The 18434-nt window shown below is 50.9% G+C and overlaps 1 protein-coding gene across 5 annotated transcripts in view; it reads left to right on the top strand.

The window, feature by feature from the left end:
- The window catches only part of LOC127480119 (discoidin domain-containing receptor 2-like), a 60802-nt gene that overhangs the window by 10839 nt on the left and 31529 nt on the right, over window positions 1-18434 (top strand). For 3 of the 5 annotated variants that reach the window (XM_051807935.1, XM_051807936.1, XM_051807933.1), the window contains exon 2: window positions 16427-16562. In XM_051807935.1, the coding sequence (XP_051663895.1) occupies window positions 16499-16562 (64 nt within the window). In that variant the 5' untranslated portion in view covers window positions 16427-16498. Of the gene's footprint in view, window positions 1-5187; window positions 5360-11535; window positions 12311-16426; window positions 16563-18434 lie in introns of those variants that run through there. The other 2 variants (XM_051807934.1, XM_051807932.1) reach the window with 2 other exon arrangements.

Below are 18434 nucleotides of genomic sequence, written 5' to 3'. Positions count from 1 at the left end.
CCAGAGCACAGGTTTTCCAGCCTGTGGGAGTTTAGCCCTTCCTTGACATGGCAGTGATCCTCATCTGCAGCAGGACACCAGAGGGTTCTTGGCTCACTGTGCAGACAAGAGAGAGGCTGGAGACGTCCTGCTTGGGCTGGTCCTGGTGTCCAGGGAGAGGGAGGGATGTCTGTTTGCAGATAATGGTTTTCTCTGCCCTTTTTCTCACAGTTGCGTCAGAAAAGATGGGCAGGGAGAGTGTTTACTGGCATGTCCTTGCTGGGCCTCAGTGCCAGGAGCTCATTCCTTGTCTGGTTGACATGTTCCCTGGGCCTTTGTCATTACAGCAGCTAAAGCTGAACTGATCTCACTCCCCTGGTTCTGACCTGGGGCTGCAAGTACCCCCTTCCTTCACTCTCATCACCTTTGAGGCAGCCCATGATGTGGCAGCTGGGACAGTGTTGTTTAAAAGACAGGGCAAACAGGAGGCTGCTGCTGTTTGGATCTTTCCTGGTAACATGAAAGCTCTGAGTGGGATTTTTGGGGCTGCAGTTGTGCAGATTTTTTTTGTTCCTCCATTGCCACCTCCTCAGCCATTCCCTGATGAGGGAGCTGTGGTGGCAGAGCAGTGCTGAGGCCTCTGCTCTGGTGTCCCAGCAGGACAGAGCAGTTGCCTGGGTGCCCAGAAATAAGCAAATTGGCTCAGCTGCAGAATTTCATCTGTTGGGGGCATCTGTCCCATGACTGGACCAGAGGTTGTCCTTGTTTTGGTGATTTGGGAAGGGACTGAGGGGCCCAGGAGACACCATGCTGCTCTGTGGGCTCTCATCATCTCCCTTTGGAGCAGGAAAAGCTGCTTTGGCATAGGGTGGGAGGCATGTGGAGGGTGAGTGCTCCCCTGGCATCCATTGTTTTATGGGTTTAAATCACTTGGGAAGGGTGTGTCTCACATCAGGTGTCCATAGTGTCACCACATGCACTGTCCTGTCATCTCTGAGCCTCCTCCTGTTACCCTGCAGAGCAGCTCTAGTCAGCACCTGGTAAGGGTGGTTTGTCAGAATATCCTGGAGGATGTCACACATGTGTCTCAGACTTGCCCTCCCCACTATGCCAAGCCCTGCCCTGCTTCCCTCTTTTCCCAGGTTGATGGCTGGAAGTGGATTTCTCTGCTGTGTCAGAGCTGGGCTGAGCAGATGTTCAGCTGGGTGGTGGGAGTGAACACTCTCACACTGTGGTAAGGACAGGACAGGGCTGGAGGGTGTAAACAGAGCACTTTTACAGCAGCCTTCTGCGTTCCATCAAAAGTTCCTGGAAAGGTGAAGGAAGCTGGCTTTCACCACCTCTCACTGAAAGAATAAAAAGCTTGAACACTGTGCAGGCCCAGCCTCCTCACTGGGACTGTCCCGTGCTCTTCCCGTGTCCCTGTTTGGCCCAAGGCTGCTCAGGTGATGGCCTGGTCCTGTGGGACATGACATGTTGGTGCTCACAGGATCACCAGCTCCTGCTGTGGCCTTCCTGGGTGAGGGCAGGTGGAATTCCTGCCATAGCCAGGCTGGGTGGGATGCAGGGAGTGTAAGGACCATGGAGCAGAGCCACTGTGGAGAGGCAGGTGGTGTTATGGAAACAGCCTGTTGTGCTGCTCCTGCTGCAGGAGAGGCCTGGCAGAAGGAGCCTTTAGGTGCTGTTTAATGAGCAGGTTCCTTATTCTCACTCAGACACCTGTTCCCGTCTCACTGGTGGTAACTGGGGTAGTTCTCTGGCCACGAGGCACAGGTCTTGTCACTGCTACAGTGGGATTATGTAGCTTTTCCTCTGCAGGAGCCTTGTGCTTGGTACAGAGGAGGGAACCTCCCAGGTGCTCCATGTCTGTCTGGAGCTGTTTGTCTAGTTGTCTTAGTGCCAACATGATCATAGGTGTTCATTAATTTATTTCTCCCAGTGCCACCTGGCTTGGAGACAGCAAAAGGCAATTTCACAATCCCAGTGTGACCAGTTCATCACCCACAAATTTCAAATTCCTGCTTTGCTGCTCAGCATAGCAGGTTATTTTTAAGCACTGGGAGAAAAAAAGCCCAACACTGAAACCCTTTCAAGGCATTATTTTCTATTTTGTGAGTCCACCTCTTCTCTTCTTAGAACACTTTTGGAACACTTCTGAGATTCATGATGCCATATAGATGCCTTAAAGCAAATAGTCCTGCATCAGGATAAAAAAGCTTTTTGTGTCTAAATTTGTATGTGGAATTTAGTGTGTGCTAATGGGTCTTCATCTGTTAATTGGATGGATCTTTTCCAAGGCCAAACACAGCCTGCTGGAGAAACCATCCCGGTGCCAGCTCTGGCCTGAGCTGGTTCTGCTCTTTTGCCTGTGCTGAGGAAAGCTGTTCTGTGCAAAACCAAAACAGGGTCTGTTGATGTTATTCCTGGTCCTTTGAGAAGATGACTTAGTGGTCACATGTGCTGCTATGAGGTCATTAGGAAGTCTCTCAAATACACAATTTGAGAAGCAGTGATGCTATTGCAGAAGTATGCTCCCTCTGCGATGAGAGATGCAAAACTCTCCAAAGTACTGCAGTTTGCAAAAGCTCCGAGTGGGATCTGTTATTGTGCATATTTGGGCTCATTCCAGTGGGGGAAAAAAAAAAAAAGGCTGTTTTCTGCTTTGCTTTATCCCTCGATTGATTAGTGGATGTGTACCGTGGGATCAAATTACATCTCAGAGGGCACCCAGCAGGGAGCCTGTTTCTGTGCTGAACTGCTCAAGTGAGGCTGACTGCAAGGTCAGCAGTTTTCCAGCAGTGTTTTGTGCCTCCACAGCATTGTCCTTCCCCAGGGAAAGGAGTTCCTCAGCTCTGTTTGTGAGTTGGGCCATTGCTCTCCCCAGTGCTGCGGGGAAATGAGAGCTTTCTCTGGACCCTCGATGGCGCTTCTGTGATCTGCAGCTGCTTTGGGGCTTGTATTGATGTCCCTCCTGGACTCCCTGTTCCTGGATGTCCAGCCTTTCCTTCTGCTACAAACTACCCTGTGTCCTCCAAAGGGAATTGTTTTGGTCCCAGCTTACCCCTGTATCCAGCTTGGTTTGTGTGCACCATCATGTTGACCATCCTTGTTTTGGGATGAGAGGCCTTGGAAGGGTGTTTATCCATCTCAGTGACATGCTCTTGGTGCAGGGCTTGCCAGGCAGGAAGGAGCCTGATACCTTCCCACATCCACCCTTCTGCTGGCCATGTGTTTCTGTCCCAAACCTTAGGGATTATCCCATCCCTCTGAGCTGATTGACTCACTCACACATGGGAAAATTACCCCAAGAGGGGGGAGGAAACAGTCTTCTACAGAGGTGGGTTGTGTGGCTGGGATGGGGTGTGGAGGCAGGGAGGAAGATGGGAGCAAGGTTCTCTGTGGTGATCAGTGACAGGACCTGAGGGAATGGCCTGAAGTTGTGTCAGGATAGGTTTAGGGTGGATCTTAGAAAAAGGTTCTTCCCCCAGAGCTGGGTTGGGCACTGACCAGGCTCCCCAGGGCAGTGGGCACAGCCCCAAGGCTGCCAGAGCTCCAGGAGGGTTTGGATAATCCTCTGGGGCACAGGGTGTGACCCTTGGGGATGGACCTGTGCAGGGCTAAGGGCTAGAACTTGATGATCTTGGTGGGTCCCTTTCAACTTGCCATATTCTGTGATTCTATGTCTTCCAACTCACAGCTGTATTTTCCAGTTGGGACTTAGTGTGGCACAGTGTGGTGCATGTCTGCTTCCTTTTTAGCTTTGGGTTACCCAGAATACCTGCTGCTTGTGTTGAGGCTTTGCTGTGATTCCTGCCTGAAGCTGCTGTAGCACATGGGAGTGTGAGGAAGGGCTGAATGGCTGCTGTCCCCACTCCTCAGCCTCCTGCTGTGGAGTCCCTGTGAGTCCTGCACAACACCAGCATCCACTTCCCACCTGAGCACTGCTGTCACAGCCCTGCACTGCTGGCCCCAGGAGGGTGTTCACCCCTGCCAGGTGTCCAAATGGGACATCCTGCCCTTTCCTTGCAGGAGGCAGGCTGGCACCTGCATTTCCCAATAGGCAAGTCAGCAAAATCCATCTGCTCTTCAGTCTCCCTCTGCTGCCGTGGTCCCTGCTGCTGGTGCCCCAGCTGGGGGTACAAACCAGTGCCCTCAGAGGGTGTTCCTCTCCAATCCCAGTGACCTTGTCACCCAGGTGAGCGTGGCCCCAGCCTTGTGTGTGCTCTGGGGCTCTCCAGGGGCAGTGGCTCTGCAGTGGAGCCCGTGTGGGCAGGGGCAGCAGCTGGTGCTGGGGGTGGAATGGCTTTGCAGCAGTTTTGTAGCCCCTGTGGCAGGCGTGGGGGGTCTCCCAGGGTGCCACAGCTTGCTGGCCCCCCCTGCCCAGCTCAGTGCCTCCATCTGCTGTGGTCCTGCTTGTCCTGCCACCATGGAGCCCCAGCAGTGCCACCTGCCCCTGAGGTTCCCCCCAAAGTGCCACAGCCTGGTATTGAGTTCTGTACTTTCCCTCTCTTTCTGTATTTTTAGGAGGAAGGGAAGGGAATGTGGTGTCACACAGCTGTCTGACAGCTGCCTTGGTGACCTTCACTCCTGTGGGACCCGGACCTGAGGGCAGCAATAGGGCTGATCTCTTGTGCTGAGCAGGCAGTGAGCCCTGGTGTCACTGCTGGACTCTCCCTCTTTCGGGAAAGGCTTTGGAGGCAGAAGTCCAAACATCTGAGAAGTGCCCAGGGTTACAATAATTCTGTCTGCTGGACTTGCTTAATAAATGACTAGTTCTGTCTTTGCTTTTCTCCTTCCCCCCGTGGACAGCCCAGGCTGGTGGAGGGTGAAGGTGAGGATGGAGATGTTCCTGCTGGGATCCTCCCCGGGAGCACATGGCCGTGTTGGGCAAGAAGGTGCAGGCTGGCTCTGCGGTGCCTGGCCTGCCCCTGGGACTACACGGGCCCTGCTTCCTGAGCAGGAGAGCTGCTTTATGTTGTGGTTTTACTAAATGAATTCAAAGCTTGGCCTTCCTCCAGGCAAAGTCTGGGCCAAGTGCCAGCGGAGCAGCCCCCAGGGAGAGCACTGGAGCAAGGAGGGGCCAACAGCAGGGAAGAGCGGAGGAATCCAAGAAGGCAGATTTGCCTAGAAAACAGCTCTGTTTCCATCTGCTGGGTCAGGAGTTGCTATAGGAACTGGGATGATAGAGGCAGGGCCATCTCCTGGGCCTGTCTGTGTGTGCGGAGGGAGGGAGGAGGGAGGAGTTACTCAAGTTTGAACATATCATGTGTGCTGGTGGAAAGTTGCAAGGAATGTCGAAACTACAGCCTGGCTCAACCTGTGGAGCTCAAAAGAGACATGGCAGCTGTTCCCTGTGCTCAGCAGGCCCCAGGAGAGGCAGGTATGGTCCTTCCAGCTTAACCTGGCTCTCAGCTTGGGATCAGCTCTCCTCCCTCAGTTTCTGTCCTGGGATAAAGCACAAGCGCCTGTGGAGACTTGTTGGAAGTGGGGGGGTTTGTGGAGGTGGCAGTGCTGGGAGGTGAGGGCTTTTCTCTCTGGGTTGGCAGGGAGATGGTGGCTCTTTGCTCCCTGTTCTCCCTCCTGCAGCTGTGGGAGGGCTCACAAGTCATGGGTTTTCCCTCGGGGATGTGTGCCTGGGGACCTCCGGGACCTGCAGGGTCTCCTGTGGGCAGAAATGTGAAGGGGGCTGGTGGGGTTCTGGCCAGAAGTGGTTTCTGGGGCTGTCCTGGGAAAGTGCACAGTGTTTGATCTCTCAGAGGTGCCTGACATGTTTCAGGTGTTTGATCTCTGAGGTGCCTGAGATGTTTCAGGGCTAAGGCTGAGACAGATGTGCAAGAACTGGGGCTGGCAGCGAGTTGCTTGTGGACAGTGGGGAGTTGGAGGAGATGTGCTCCTGCCCCTGAGCCCCAGATGAGTTTTGTGGCTGCACATTGCCTGTGTTCCCTCTTCTCCCGAGGAGAGGCAGACCCTGTCCCCTCCTGAAGCACCTACTGCAATTTTGGGCACTACCAAACTTTCTCAGACTCCCATTTAGCCTAAAACACGGGAGTGTGACTATGCAGGAAGCTGCACCTGAGAATCCTTGTTGTTAGGGTTGGCCATGGGGCTCTCCAGTAGCAGTCCCTCCCGATAAAATCTGATTAATTCCTCAGTAAACCCAATTTTTCAGGTGCTGAGAGCTTTCCAAAATAGCTGTGTTTCCACCAGAGCATTCCAGGGTCGGTCACTGCTCCACAGGTATTTCTTTAATAGGTTTGGCTGAAATTTCATCTGCCTTTCTTGTGTCACAGAGGATAATCTTTGTTTAAAAAAAAATAATAAAAGGTGGGTAGTGTTGTTTCTTTTCTTGAGAAGCTGCACAATAAGCTGCTGAAAACTGAAATGTGATCTCTATCCAGAGAGGCAGAGCTTGCCAAACTGGCTGGGATCACAGCCCACCTACTCAGGCACCATCTTATCGTGGGCACAGGAAAGCCCCAGAGCCTGAGGGCAGACAAATGTGGAATAACCTGCCCGTGCAGGAGATAACTTTCTGGTCACATTAATTCCTGGTTTGCTTATGCCTAACTAGAGGAAAATTTATATCCAGTGTACTCTCTTTTCACGTTAATGGAATCGCAGATGTTCTTATTATGTAGATCCACTTCCAATATTTTATTGAATTACTCCCACATTGCTCTGTGGCAATATGTCCCAGAGGCTTAATGTGCACGGTATGCTGTGGAATTTCATTTCCTTAGTTTTAATTTGTTGTTTTTTAATTTCAGTTCATTTTCAATATGGAAAAGAGGTAAAGGGGGTCCTTTTTTTTGGTCTAGGCATCATTGTTTTACATGTTTCTTTCCCCTCTCCCCATCTCTTCTGTTTCTCTTGCTTTTCCCTCAAACAATCCTGGGATTTTCCTACAGCTACCTGCCTTCTGTGTAATTGCTAAATCTTATTACTTCTCTGTGGGCTTCTGTTTTCTGGTCTGTCTTGAGAAAGTGTGGTCAGAACCGGCCATTCTGCCTTTCCCGAGCTGTGAAATGCTGCTCGAGCTTTTTCTGTGTCCTTGGCTTTTCCTTTGTTTATAAGCAGAGCATTTGGTTTGATTGCCTGAAATGCATTGTGGTAAGCAAAGATCTTCTCCGAGCTGTCTACAGTCATGCAAGGTATTTTTGCTGGAGCGTTTAAAGTTAAAGGCAATTTCATCTCTGTCCATGGGAAGTTAAATTTTACTTGCAGGGTTGTTCTAGTGAATAGTAAACCCAGTGGAACATGGTGAGTGAGACCTGCCTGGAAATCCTCCCTGGAGTCTCCAGGCTTGATGCAGCGGTTTCAGGTGATCTTTAAGTGTTGCCACTCACTGCTCCATCTTTGCCAGGCACTTCATAAATTAAAGTTTAAAACCACTTTGGATCATAAGCAGAGTTTGCTCAAGCTGAATGAAGCAGCTGTTTGTACCCAGGCCTGGCTGTTTTGGCTTGGTGTGCAGGGTGGAGGTTCTGCTCAGCCCCTGGAGAGCTGGGACCCAGCGAGGTCACAGCCTGCCCTGTCCCCTGTGAGGCTGTGGGAGGGCAGGAGCACACCCCACTCACTGCAGGTTGGGATTTGGAGCCACTTCAGTCTGTGGGGCGCTGGAAAAAGCTGCTTCAAGTTTCATATCTTCCTGCAGCTGTAGGACATGGCTCTTCACATTTATAAACATTATTTGGTGAGACTACAACAGAGCCCATAGTGAGGGCAAGGGGCTGTGTGCCAAAAACAGGTGCTCTGAGTTTTATTTTTACAAACATGAAGAGACATTACAAAACTCATAAAATGTAGCTCTTGGTAGTGTCAGCATTTCTGAAGTGGTTTGATGGAGACTAGATGGCCAGTTAAATTAGTGATGCTCCAAAATCATGTTTCTGGTTTGGTTTTTGCTGAACTCTCTTAGGTTTTGGCTTCCACCCTTGCAAACAGCAGCAGCTCTCAGCTGGGTGCTGGGTATGATGTGCTGCTGGTTCTCTAGTGGTTGTGCAAAGAGTCCATCACCAGTAATCATGTTTTAGCTTTCAAACAGATTCCACTATGAGCAATTTGCAAAACAAAGGTTGTAGATAAGTGGCTGTTACTGTAAAGTCGGTGTTTTGAAAGTTAGGCAGTTGATAAGGAAAGCTGAAGAGAACTGGAAAAGCACAGCAAATATATCATGGGGCACTGAGAAATAATATCTGTATAACAAAATAAATTTCATCAATGATGTTTATATTGTTGGGAAAGGTTGAAAAACCCTACTGATTGCTGATAATAGAGAGAAGTAAAACATTTCCCGTGTTTGGGAAGAAGCTGGATGATGTCCTCACTTTTATGAGGATCTCAGAAAACCTCCCGTTGCACTGGTAACCAGGGAGGGTGTTAAACCCAAGATAACATTTCAAAGCCTTTGAAACTCGAGCAACTCTGGAACCTGTTTGTTTAAAACAAATTGGCAAAGCAGCTTTCTGAATCCTGGCTGCCGATTTGTAATAAATCCGGGAAGACCAAAGGAGTTCCAGAAGTTTGGGCAAACATAAATGCTGCAGCAGTGTTTTAAAATAAGAGAGGGAGCAGGTAACCAGCAGGCAGTGGAGACCAGCCTCTGTCCACAGAGAGATCTGGGGGAGCTGGTGCATTTGTAAATCAATGCCACATTAAAGAAGGAGCATTCTCAGTGATCCGTGTGCTCTGATGGAAAGCAGATCACGTCTGAAAAGTCTTCAGATTGTGGTTTTTAATGAGATTCCTGTACCAATTGCCAAAAGGAGCTGCACTGACATCGTATATCTGTGTCCTGACTAAGGTCCCTGCTGTTGACCAAGTGCTGCTGCTCCCAGGAGGCAGAAGAGGCTCTGCTTTGGGATCAGGAGTGTGTTGGATCCCCTGGCAGAGCAGTGCAGGCAGGTCCCCCTCACCCTGGGACTGATCTCTGGCATATCCTTCAGGCTTTCCTAGGATGCCTCACCACTGCTGGTGAGCTCTGAGATGAGAAACACCTTCCTGAGCAGTTTTGGTGGTCTCTGATCTTTGCACATCCCCAGTCCCTGCCCTGTGCCAGGGTGGCAGTGCCTCAGTCTCTGTGTCGCTGACCAGCACCATGAATAAGCTGATTTAGAAAGTGCCACCTGATACCTCTCAAAAATAGTTACCAGTGGGAATGTGATCCCTGCACTCCCTAGCAGAGGGCTATGGAGTAGTGCCCAGTGTCAGTATGGGACAAACTCTCAGTTATTCCCTAGTTTGCTCATGAAGAAGCCAGTGGGAGTCGTGGCAAAATCCAACCAGAGCTGTCCCACTGCGGTCCCACTGGCTCTGGATGGAGCCTCTGTCTCACCAGTGGTGGTGGCTCCCAAGTGGTGACTTGGCAGAAAGTATTAAGTAATGTAATACTGAAATTTGACTTCCCTGAGCAGGCTGGTGGAGCCAGGCAGGGTGGTTTAGTCAGGACAAGAGAAGGTGTTGGGATACCCAAGAGCAGATGACCAAGAAGTCTCTTTACTGAGCAGGAGGGTTGACAGTGATTGAAATCACAGGAGTTCTGCCTTGGCATAAGGAGGGGTAAAGTTTTCCCTTTGCAGGCAGTCGAGCAGTGTCCAGGGAAGTGGGGGAACCTCCGTCCTTGGGGGGTTTTAAGACCCAGCTGGACAAAGTCCTTTGCAGGCTGTTCTGAAATTGGTGCTAACCCTGCTTTGAGTGGGAGGGGGGATTAGATGCTCTCCTGAGGATCTCCTCCAGCCCAAATAATTCTGCAACTTGGTAACCTGATCTCCTTCTGAATGCAAGTTAGAGTACAGTTAAGTAAAATGTTATGGTGGAGCCCCTTGAGGACGGGGAGGGAGGAAGGTGGTTTAGATTGAGTGCTCTTAATACCCCATCTGTCATCTCTGTGGTTAATGTGTCACAGAGATGGTTGGTATGTGAGACTCTTGCAGTGGAAGATTGTAGGTCTTGAGAGGACTGTTGCTGACTTGTAGTTGGTATGTTTTAAGAAAAGTTTAAAAAAATGAGAAAAAGCTGGACAGAGATGCCAGTATAAGGAACGGGCTGAAAATGTCAGTGTGCTGGGTGCTCTCTGTGGCCTGTCAGGGTGGGAAGGAAGCTCCAAAAAGGGACAATGAGGGACACTGCTGCTTGGGCAGGGAGAAGGGAGGTTCTTGGAACCTTTAGTTTGTGCACAGTCTTCTCTTCTCCTGACACTTCAGTCCTGCAGAAGCAGTGGGACTGGAGCCTCTGCAGTTGAGGGGACCTGTGTTTTGGAGGGTGTGCTGGGGTGCACGAGGCTCCCCCTGCTCCTGGGTTTAGGGTTCCTGGGGAATGCCATGTGCTTGTGTCCTGTGCAGAGTTGCAGGGGACCTGGCAGGTCTGCCTGGGGCGTGGGAAGTGCCTCCAGACTCCTCAGCTGAGGTCAGCACAGGGTTCCCATGCCCTGGGCCAGTGGGGAAGGGTAGCTTTGTTTTTGGATTAACTGAGCTAAGAACCACCACTGTGGTACAATGAATTTGCATTTCCTTATCTTTGGCTTTGCCTTTCTAACAGTTTCTAATTTTGGCCTTGTTACTTTGATGGATTAAATTACATTTAATGCATGTTCTTTTATCCCCGAGTCTGGTTTTGTGACAGAAGTGCTCTGTGCAGTTTCACAAGCCAAGGACACCCCTCTCCTGTGGGACTGGCCAGCAGGCAGTGGGAAAAGCTGGAGGATTTATTGGTCTCCTTTCTTGTGCAGAAACACCAGCCCCTCTCTGGGCTGTAGGTGAGGCACTCCCTCAGGTTTGAATCCCTGGGCTGAACCTCCTCCCAGTGTGTCACAGGTGACCAGAATGCTGTTCTTCTCCTAAAATCTAGCAAGAGTGAGGTGTCACTTTTTTCATAATGACCCTGTTAAGATGTTTGGCTGCAATGTGGAAAATGAGGTTCAAACCTTCCTCAGCCTCAGGGCAGGTCTGTCCCTCACCCTTCAAGAGGGTGACCACAAAGTACACCCAGACCTCGATGCTCCCATTCTTCTGCCACTGCCTCAGACCCAGGTCTGTGGTGTCTCTGTCCTTACCCCAAGTGCCACTCCTGAATGTTGTCCTTTTAGCCCCACACCTCTTGTGGTGACAGGTCTCCTAATGCCACCTCAAAAGTGACATGGGAGCCTGTTCCTGTCTCCCTTTTCCTGTTCCTGACTTCTCACATGCATCTTGATTAACCCAACCCTTTCACCTATAATCTGGTTGGTTTTATCTGTCCAGCGTTTTTGCTGCTCTGGACATCACTTTGTGTTGTCACTGTTTCTGCCCCATCCCCTACCATGTTCCTAACATTGCAGTGGGTTTTTCCACTCTGGTGCCCATATCCAAAATCTCCTGTTGTAGCCTTGCACTTCATGCTAGGATCTTGCAGCCCCTGGTGTGTTGATTTTTGGTGTGACTGCTGGCACTTGGTTTGTCCAGATGCCACCCACATGTTCACAGAGAGACCTCTCCCCTTGTGTGGTTGGTTGAATGTAGGGAGAGAGACCACACTCTTGAGTTCACCTAAGGGAAAAGTTGTTGCCTCCTTTTTCCAGTCTTGTGTCAGTATCTGAATTTTAAACTAAGCTTTAAAAAGTGATCAGAATTCTTTCTGCTGAACATTTTCATCAGCAGATTGTTTGGTCCAAACCGGGGCTGTGTGGGCTGTGTGTGCTCCAGAGGAAGGCTGCTGGGGGTTGGGGTCTCTCAGATTAACTCTGAGGCAAAGAGAAACGTTCTGCCATCATTTTGGAGCCAGAAAATTGAAAATCACACTTTCCAGCCTCTTATTTCTTCAGGCATCAGATACTGCCCCAATTATTAGCTTTGCTGTTTCCTCATTTTGAGTTCCTTTAGGAATGGTAGGAGGTGCCATCCAGTCCTCTTGATCCTGAACCTCTTCTGAGGCTGCTTTGATTTAGGATAGATCCCCATGTTGTACATAGATCTCTGTGTGTGATACACTCCATGACTGTGGAGTTTCTTGGCATCTGCAGTGGGATTCCTGCAGCAAACCCTAAGGTCCCACTCCGAGGTAATGATCTGCGAAGGAACCAGTTAAAACAAATGCCTGTTTCACTTGGGATCTAGAGAGGCTTGCAAACATGCCAGACCTCTGTAATGGATCTCTGGAGGGAGAACAGTGCCTGGAGGAGCTCCAAGTCCCACCTTCTTCGTGCACATCACTAAAGAACAGCTCCCTCCTGTGCCCGCTGAGCCCGGGACAGCGCTGGGTCACAGCGAGCTGGTTCTCTGTGGAGACATGGATTGGCTTTTTAGGCATGGTGTCTGCTGGGTTGACTGGGGAAAAGTGCCCTCTTTTGCATTTCTTGGTGAGTTTTTCAACTGATAGATTTTTTTTTTTTCCACTCTCCCAATGATTGTAACAGGATTTTATTCTCCTGCAGCCAGCTGTTAGCAATTAGCAACTTGATCCAGTCAGGCCTGAGAACAGAGTTTAACACTTTCTTGCCTCTGAGAGGATGTTGCTAATCCTGTTTTTGCTGGGTTTGGGCTTGTGCTGGAGTTTTGGCACCTGGTGTGTATGTGTGGGCAGGTCAGGAAGAAAGGCATGAGTACAGCAGGGGACTCTAATGCAGCTGAAAGAGCAGCAAGGAAAAGTATCAAGTCATCTACCCAGAAAAAAATCATGGGGAATAGAATTTCTAAGGAGTTTGTACAGAGGGGTGTATTTAGTAGTATATTCCAATGTCCTAGCACTGGGAATTGTGCAGCTTGGAAGTCCAGTCTGCTCCTGGCTGAGATTTAGACTCAGCAGAAATCAGCAGAAATCAGTAGTTCTTCAAACAGGGATTTCTGACAGTACCAGCTCCTGAGTGGAGCTGAACCTCCTCTAAATGTTTCACCCTCCAAAGGGGTGAAGAACACTCTTGCTGACCTTGCTTAAGCAACACCAGCGTTTGAAGATGAGCAGTGGCACTGTTTGCTCCCTCTGTGCAATGTCTCTCCTGGGACTCCCAAGCAGGCACTTTGGTGGTCCAGGACTGGGAACCAAATGTGGTGGAAAGAACAAACCCTGCACAGCCTGAACCCAGCTGCTGAGGTCCCTGGGTAGGGCTGAACTGCTGGAAATGATTCATCACTGCCACATGCAAGGTGAGAATTCATGTCACCCAGGTGGCCACAGCTGGTCCAGGCCAGCCTTCTCCTCTGTCAGCAGCAGAGACACATCAGAGAGCTTTCATCCTGCTCCTTGGACATTCTTTAGGCAAAGCCCAAATTCAAAGCCATCTTTTGTAGGCATGGAGCTTCTGACAGGTGAGCTCTAGAGCCAGCTCTGGAGTTTTCCTTTCCTCCCCTGGATGCCAGGTTGGCCTCTATGGCCACATCTTCCAGTTTTGGCTTGGAGATGCCCCAAGCCACACTGTTTTTGTGGAGCTGCAGAGGTCCATGTACCCATGTCCTGAGAAGCCCCTGGCTCGCAGGGTGGGAGACAGCTCTCTGTGCCCCACAGCCCTACCTTCCCTCCAGCCTGGTTCCTGGCTCAGTGGCAGGAGCTGCCATGGTGCTTGGGCATTTCTGTGTGACTTCCCTTGTCCATCCTCCACCTCATTCCTCCTTTCCTCCTGACATTTTCACTCTTATCCCCACATTCAGGCAGTTAAATGATGTGACTAGCTCTGTGGCAGCACAATAGGTGTCATTTAGAATATGGTCTGAGCTTTGCAGAAAGCAAATAGAAACTTAAATTATCCTGCTTGGTGTGTACCTGGTCAAGTGAGATAATGGTCCTGTTTGTGGTGCCTTTATTGTGTTGCTGGGACACTGGTGGCCGTTGTCATGGCTTGTTCACAGGTGATTTTGAGAGGATGGGACACACTTAGCACAACTTCTCCTTTGTCAAAGGAAAGTCCTTATGCTAAGTCCCACCTCAGCACCCCTCACTGGGGGCTGCAGCCCATCCCAGCTGGGCTGGGAGGCAGAGGATGGGTGCTCCCCTGCTCTTGATCCTTCTTTGCTGGGCTTTGGATCAAATGGGAAGCTGAGGCATTTGAACACTTGGCAGTGTCTGGGGCTGCTCTCATTCCTTTGTTGTTTCAGCAGTGGGCTCTGGCCCTCACCTAGCCATGTGTGATTCCTATTGCAGTGCCTTCTGGCTCTCTCTTCCCTTATTCCTGGACAAGTTAAAGAGAAATCCCAGGGTGTTTTGGTGGGAGCTGTCCTAAGTCTTTATGGATGCCTGATTTCACCCTGTTTGCCAGGCTCTGGGGGGTGATGAGGTTGTGCAGTCCATGTGTGCTGTCCTCTGCCATCTCAGGGCTCCAGTAGAGCTGGCAGCTTTTAAAACTCCAGCTCATTGTCACCTGGGAGATGTTTCCAAGCTGCTGTTCTCCTGCCAGGGCCTCCTTGGCTCTGTTCAGTGGCTGGCCCAGCCTGGGCACCCACGGGAAGGATCTGTCCCAGGCTTCACCCATATGGTGGAGCTGATCTGGGCAGACACCTGGGTCATGGCCAGGGCACCTCGTGTACCACCAAACAGGTCTCTGCTGTGTTCCCATCACCTCCTCCAGGAAGGTGGTTCAAGTTAAAGCCTTAATGTTCATGACAAGCACCTTTCTGAGGTCCTGTGGCAGGACTGTTTTCCCCTAGAGCTGAACTCTCTGCAGTTCCCTCTGCAGGTCCTGCTTTGGGAGCTTCCAGGACACCTTAGCAAATCACCTGCATAAATTAACACCCACTTGTCTTCAGCCTCTGCCACAAAACTGTCTCTTTACAAAGTCTCCCTCCACTTGACTACAAGAAGTCTGTGCTCCTTGGGAGTTGCCATCTGTCCTGGGATGGTGGGAATCAGTGTGTTTTCATCGACCATCACCCCCTCCCATTTCAGTGGGGAAGGGTGACCTTGGGTCCACACACAGCTGGAGAGTGCTTGCTCAAAACCTCTTCTGTGGTCCCCAGACCCTCCTGCTGAGATTTGGGCTTTTCCCTCCGGCGCTTCACTTTCACTGGCCACCCAAAATGCCACGAAATCACAGCCCCCTCGTTGGCAGCCCCCTCCCAGCCCTGGCCAGGGCCTTGGGGTGGGGATGGCTGGAGCAGGAGGGGTGCTGCCAGTCTGAAGGTGTGTGTTGGTTTGCTGGCCTGCTTCCCTGGCTGGGCACAGCAACCACCCAGCATTAGCTCCCCCTCCCACGGGCATGTTTGGCTCCTTTCCCAAAAGGCCCGTGGTTGTTGTTCAGGCTCAGAGCCATCTTTTCTGCTGGAATCCAGCAGGGACAATGGCCAGTAGCATATCCTTAGGAGAGAGAATAAAAACAGGGCAAGCTTCAGTGATTCTAACCCTGATTTAGCTTCTGGGCGTCCAGCAATCTGTGGTTTCTACCTTTGGATATAAGAAGCTGTGGTGTATCTGTCTGTTGTGAATGTATCCTGTTCCTTTGGTATCCACGGCAACTCAGGGCTGCGACTCTTACAGTTTAATTATGTTGGGTGGAAAAATAGAGCCTTTTGTTAGAAACCTCTGAGCTAATGGCATCTGATGCTCCTGCACTCATGCATGCACTGGCATAGTGATGGGCCCTTTTGTATCCTTTCTTCCTTTCTTCCTTTGCTAACAAATCCAGTGTTGCCTTTTTACTACCGCTCTGAGGATTCTTGAGAAACACCCCCTGGTCCTGGCAGCTTTACACTTATTGATTTGTTCTGTTTGCTTCTGGCATTTCGTTATGAGGCAGAGCCTCTAACCCTGCCTCCTGTAAAATTATCCTCCAGGATGGGAACCTCCCGAGGCTCTTTGTAGTGAATGTGGACACGAAGAATTCGCATAACTGCTGATGTGACCTCGTGCTCCTTTAGGTGTTATCATGGCTTTCCACTGAAATTGCCAGTGTTTAGCCTCTTTGCTATTTTCCATGTTTCCAAACAGGAAATGGAGCGTGCTCGCACATGTGAGTGCACATGCATTTTTGGCAGCAATGTGGACGTGTGGGGAGAGAGATTTTCACCCTGTTTTGTGCATATATCTTAAGGGTGTGTGGCAAGTTCCAGAGTGCCCACTTGGCTGCTTGGAGGAGGCACCTGGTGCAGGCAGAGGTGGATAAACCCTGCTTGGGGAGCCAAGTTCATTGTCGCTGCAGCTCCAGTACTTGTTAATACAATGAGGAAAGCGAAGAATTGGTGAAGGAGAGATAACTTTGCATTGGACTTGTTTAAGAGCAGTTAAGAGAGTACATCCCCCCAGGAGTCCTGGCAGCTGAGTGCCTAAAGGCAGAGATGCAGTGACAGCTTTAGAGGTGGTGTAGACAGTCAGGTGATTATTAGTTCTTCACTGATGCAGTGATGGGTCAGAGCAGGGCTCAGTGCAAAGCCACTCTTGAAGGCATGGAAGGTTGCCCAGCCCATCACGAGGCAATGACAACACAGCCAGTGTGCAGCAGAGGAGCCCTGTCTCTGGAGGACTCTCACCCACTCTTTGCTTTGTCTTTCAGAAATGTAGGTGGCAGCTGCTGCCCTTGAAGGACTCGCACCCGTCTGACCCTGCGGCGCCTCTGACTGCTACCATGATCTTCTGCATGCTGCTGCTGGCCTCACTGCCTGAGCCCTCTGGCACAGAAGTCAACCCTGGTAGGGAGAGTTCTGGTGTCCCACCTTTCATCTGCTCCTTCTCAGCCTTTCTTTGCCTCTTGTGGCGGTTGCATACACGTGTACAGATTTGATGTAAATACAATCACTAACACAGTTCCTGAATGCCCTGCTCCAGGCTGGGATGGCCAGTGTTCCTTGACAGCTCTGTTGGGGTGGGACACTCCTCCTGCCAATCCCAGGAGGGCTCAGGCACATGGACATACTCCTTTGTCTTCCCACCCAGAGGGTCTGTGCTCTCAGCAGGCTCTGAATATCCCCTCACTGCTTCGACTATGTGTCCTGCAGAACAAACCTGGCTCTAGGCTGGCTCAGAGATTCTGTGCTCACTGTGGAAAGCAAATTACCAGTTAGCAAAGCATCAGCCACAGCTCTGCAGCCAGCAAGGGGCATTCTGGAGAGAGAAGTGTGGAAGGAAAGGTAGAAAACCCCACCTGGCACAAGGCTAGGGTGGAGACAGGGATGAAAGCCTGTGAGTCCCTGTGGAGGGCAGAACCTCTTATCCTCCAGCATTTGCCAAGATACAATCATGATGAAGATGAGTAAGATAATTGTCTGTGATATATTGCAAAAATTCCTATAATGAGGTGTTTTGAGCTGGAGACAGACCGAGAAATAAATGAGTCTGATCCTTTCCCAGCTTGGCTGAAGGTGTGGTGAGGCTGCAGTGCTGGCTCTGCTGGGGCTGGCTCTGTTTGTTTGGAGCCCTTTGTGGCTGACTCTGACCCTGCTCTGGCCTGTGGATATTTGCAGAGGTTTGAGGTTGTGCTGCAACCAGCCAGAAGTGAAGTGAGGCCTGTGGGGGAGCTGACCAGCTCTGCAGTGCTCCCTCTTTCACAGCCATTCCCTGCACTGGACACCCCAGCACACATCCAGGGTGGGTTCTGCTGGCTAAACCATCGTGGAGGAAGAGGGAAGGTGGCACCTGGAGGGTCAATCCCACACAGATTCCTTTGGGTGATGATTAGTACAGAGATTCCTGCACCCAAAGGTGCAGGAATAGCTTCCCCCCTCCAGCTCCAGGGAGGTGGGGTGGGCTCTGAGCACAAGGCTGTGGGCCAACCCTCCTGCACGAGTCTTTTCCTTCAAGAAACAACCACTCACACTTCTCAGTTCTGCCTGTGACATGCTCAGGCTCCCTCAGCTGCTGTGCCCTGTTCTTCCCAGCCACACTGCAGCACCCTGGCCCAGCTGATGCTCCTTGGCTGTGATGGCCACAGGCTCCATGGATTATCCCAACCTCCTGATCCGATCCAGGAGCAGTCGGAAGCACCTCCTGCATTGGCTTCCAAACCAAGGGGCTGCTTTTGGGTGATTTCAGACCCATGTAGGAGGGTCCTGTGGAGTCTCTCTCCTTGCATCAGTTGTCTGACCTCCCTGACAGGTGAGCTGTGCCATTTCTCTGAGCCCCAGTGCCTCCTGTCTGCATGGCAGGTGAGTGTGTCCCTGAGTGCATAGTGAAGGGTCAGGGGTATCTGAGCAGGAGTCCTGGTGGCACCTAAACGTAACCCAGGGGTGGTTTTGCTCCTAATAATGTGCATTTTGGTGAAAGCCTCATGCTGCTTGTTTTAGTGAGAGCCATGGCCACCTGTAAGAGTCCATCTCTTGATGCCAGGGACACTGTGGCTTCTGTCTGCCAGCCCTGGGGTTGTGAACAAACGAGTTTTGTTAAGGATTGCAGTAAGTCCCAGTCCCCCAGGGACCTTCCCAGCTACCTCTCCATCTGGCACTGCTGGGTGGTGTGTGTTTGACCTTTAAATAAGGTGGGACCATACAGGACTCCCACTGCAGGAGCACAAAACCCACTTTCAGATGATGACCCCACCCTTCTGGAAAACCTCCATGTATTTACCC

This window comes from Manacus candei, unplaced genomic scaffold (genome assembly GCF_025592945.1).
Source record: "Manacus candei isolate 608988 ecotype Guabito, Panama unplaced genomic scaffold, ASM2559294v1 h1tg000071l, whole genome shotgun sequence".
Lineage (NCBI taxonomy): Eukaryota > Metazoa > Chordata > Aves > Passeriformes > Pipridae > Manacus > Manacus candei.
Note: the sequence above shows the minus strand (reverse complement) of the source record. Positions and strands in the feature narration are given on the sequence as shown.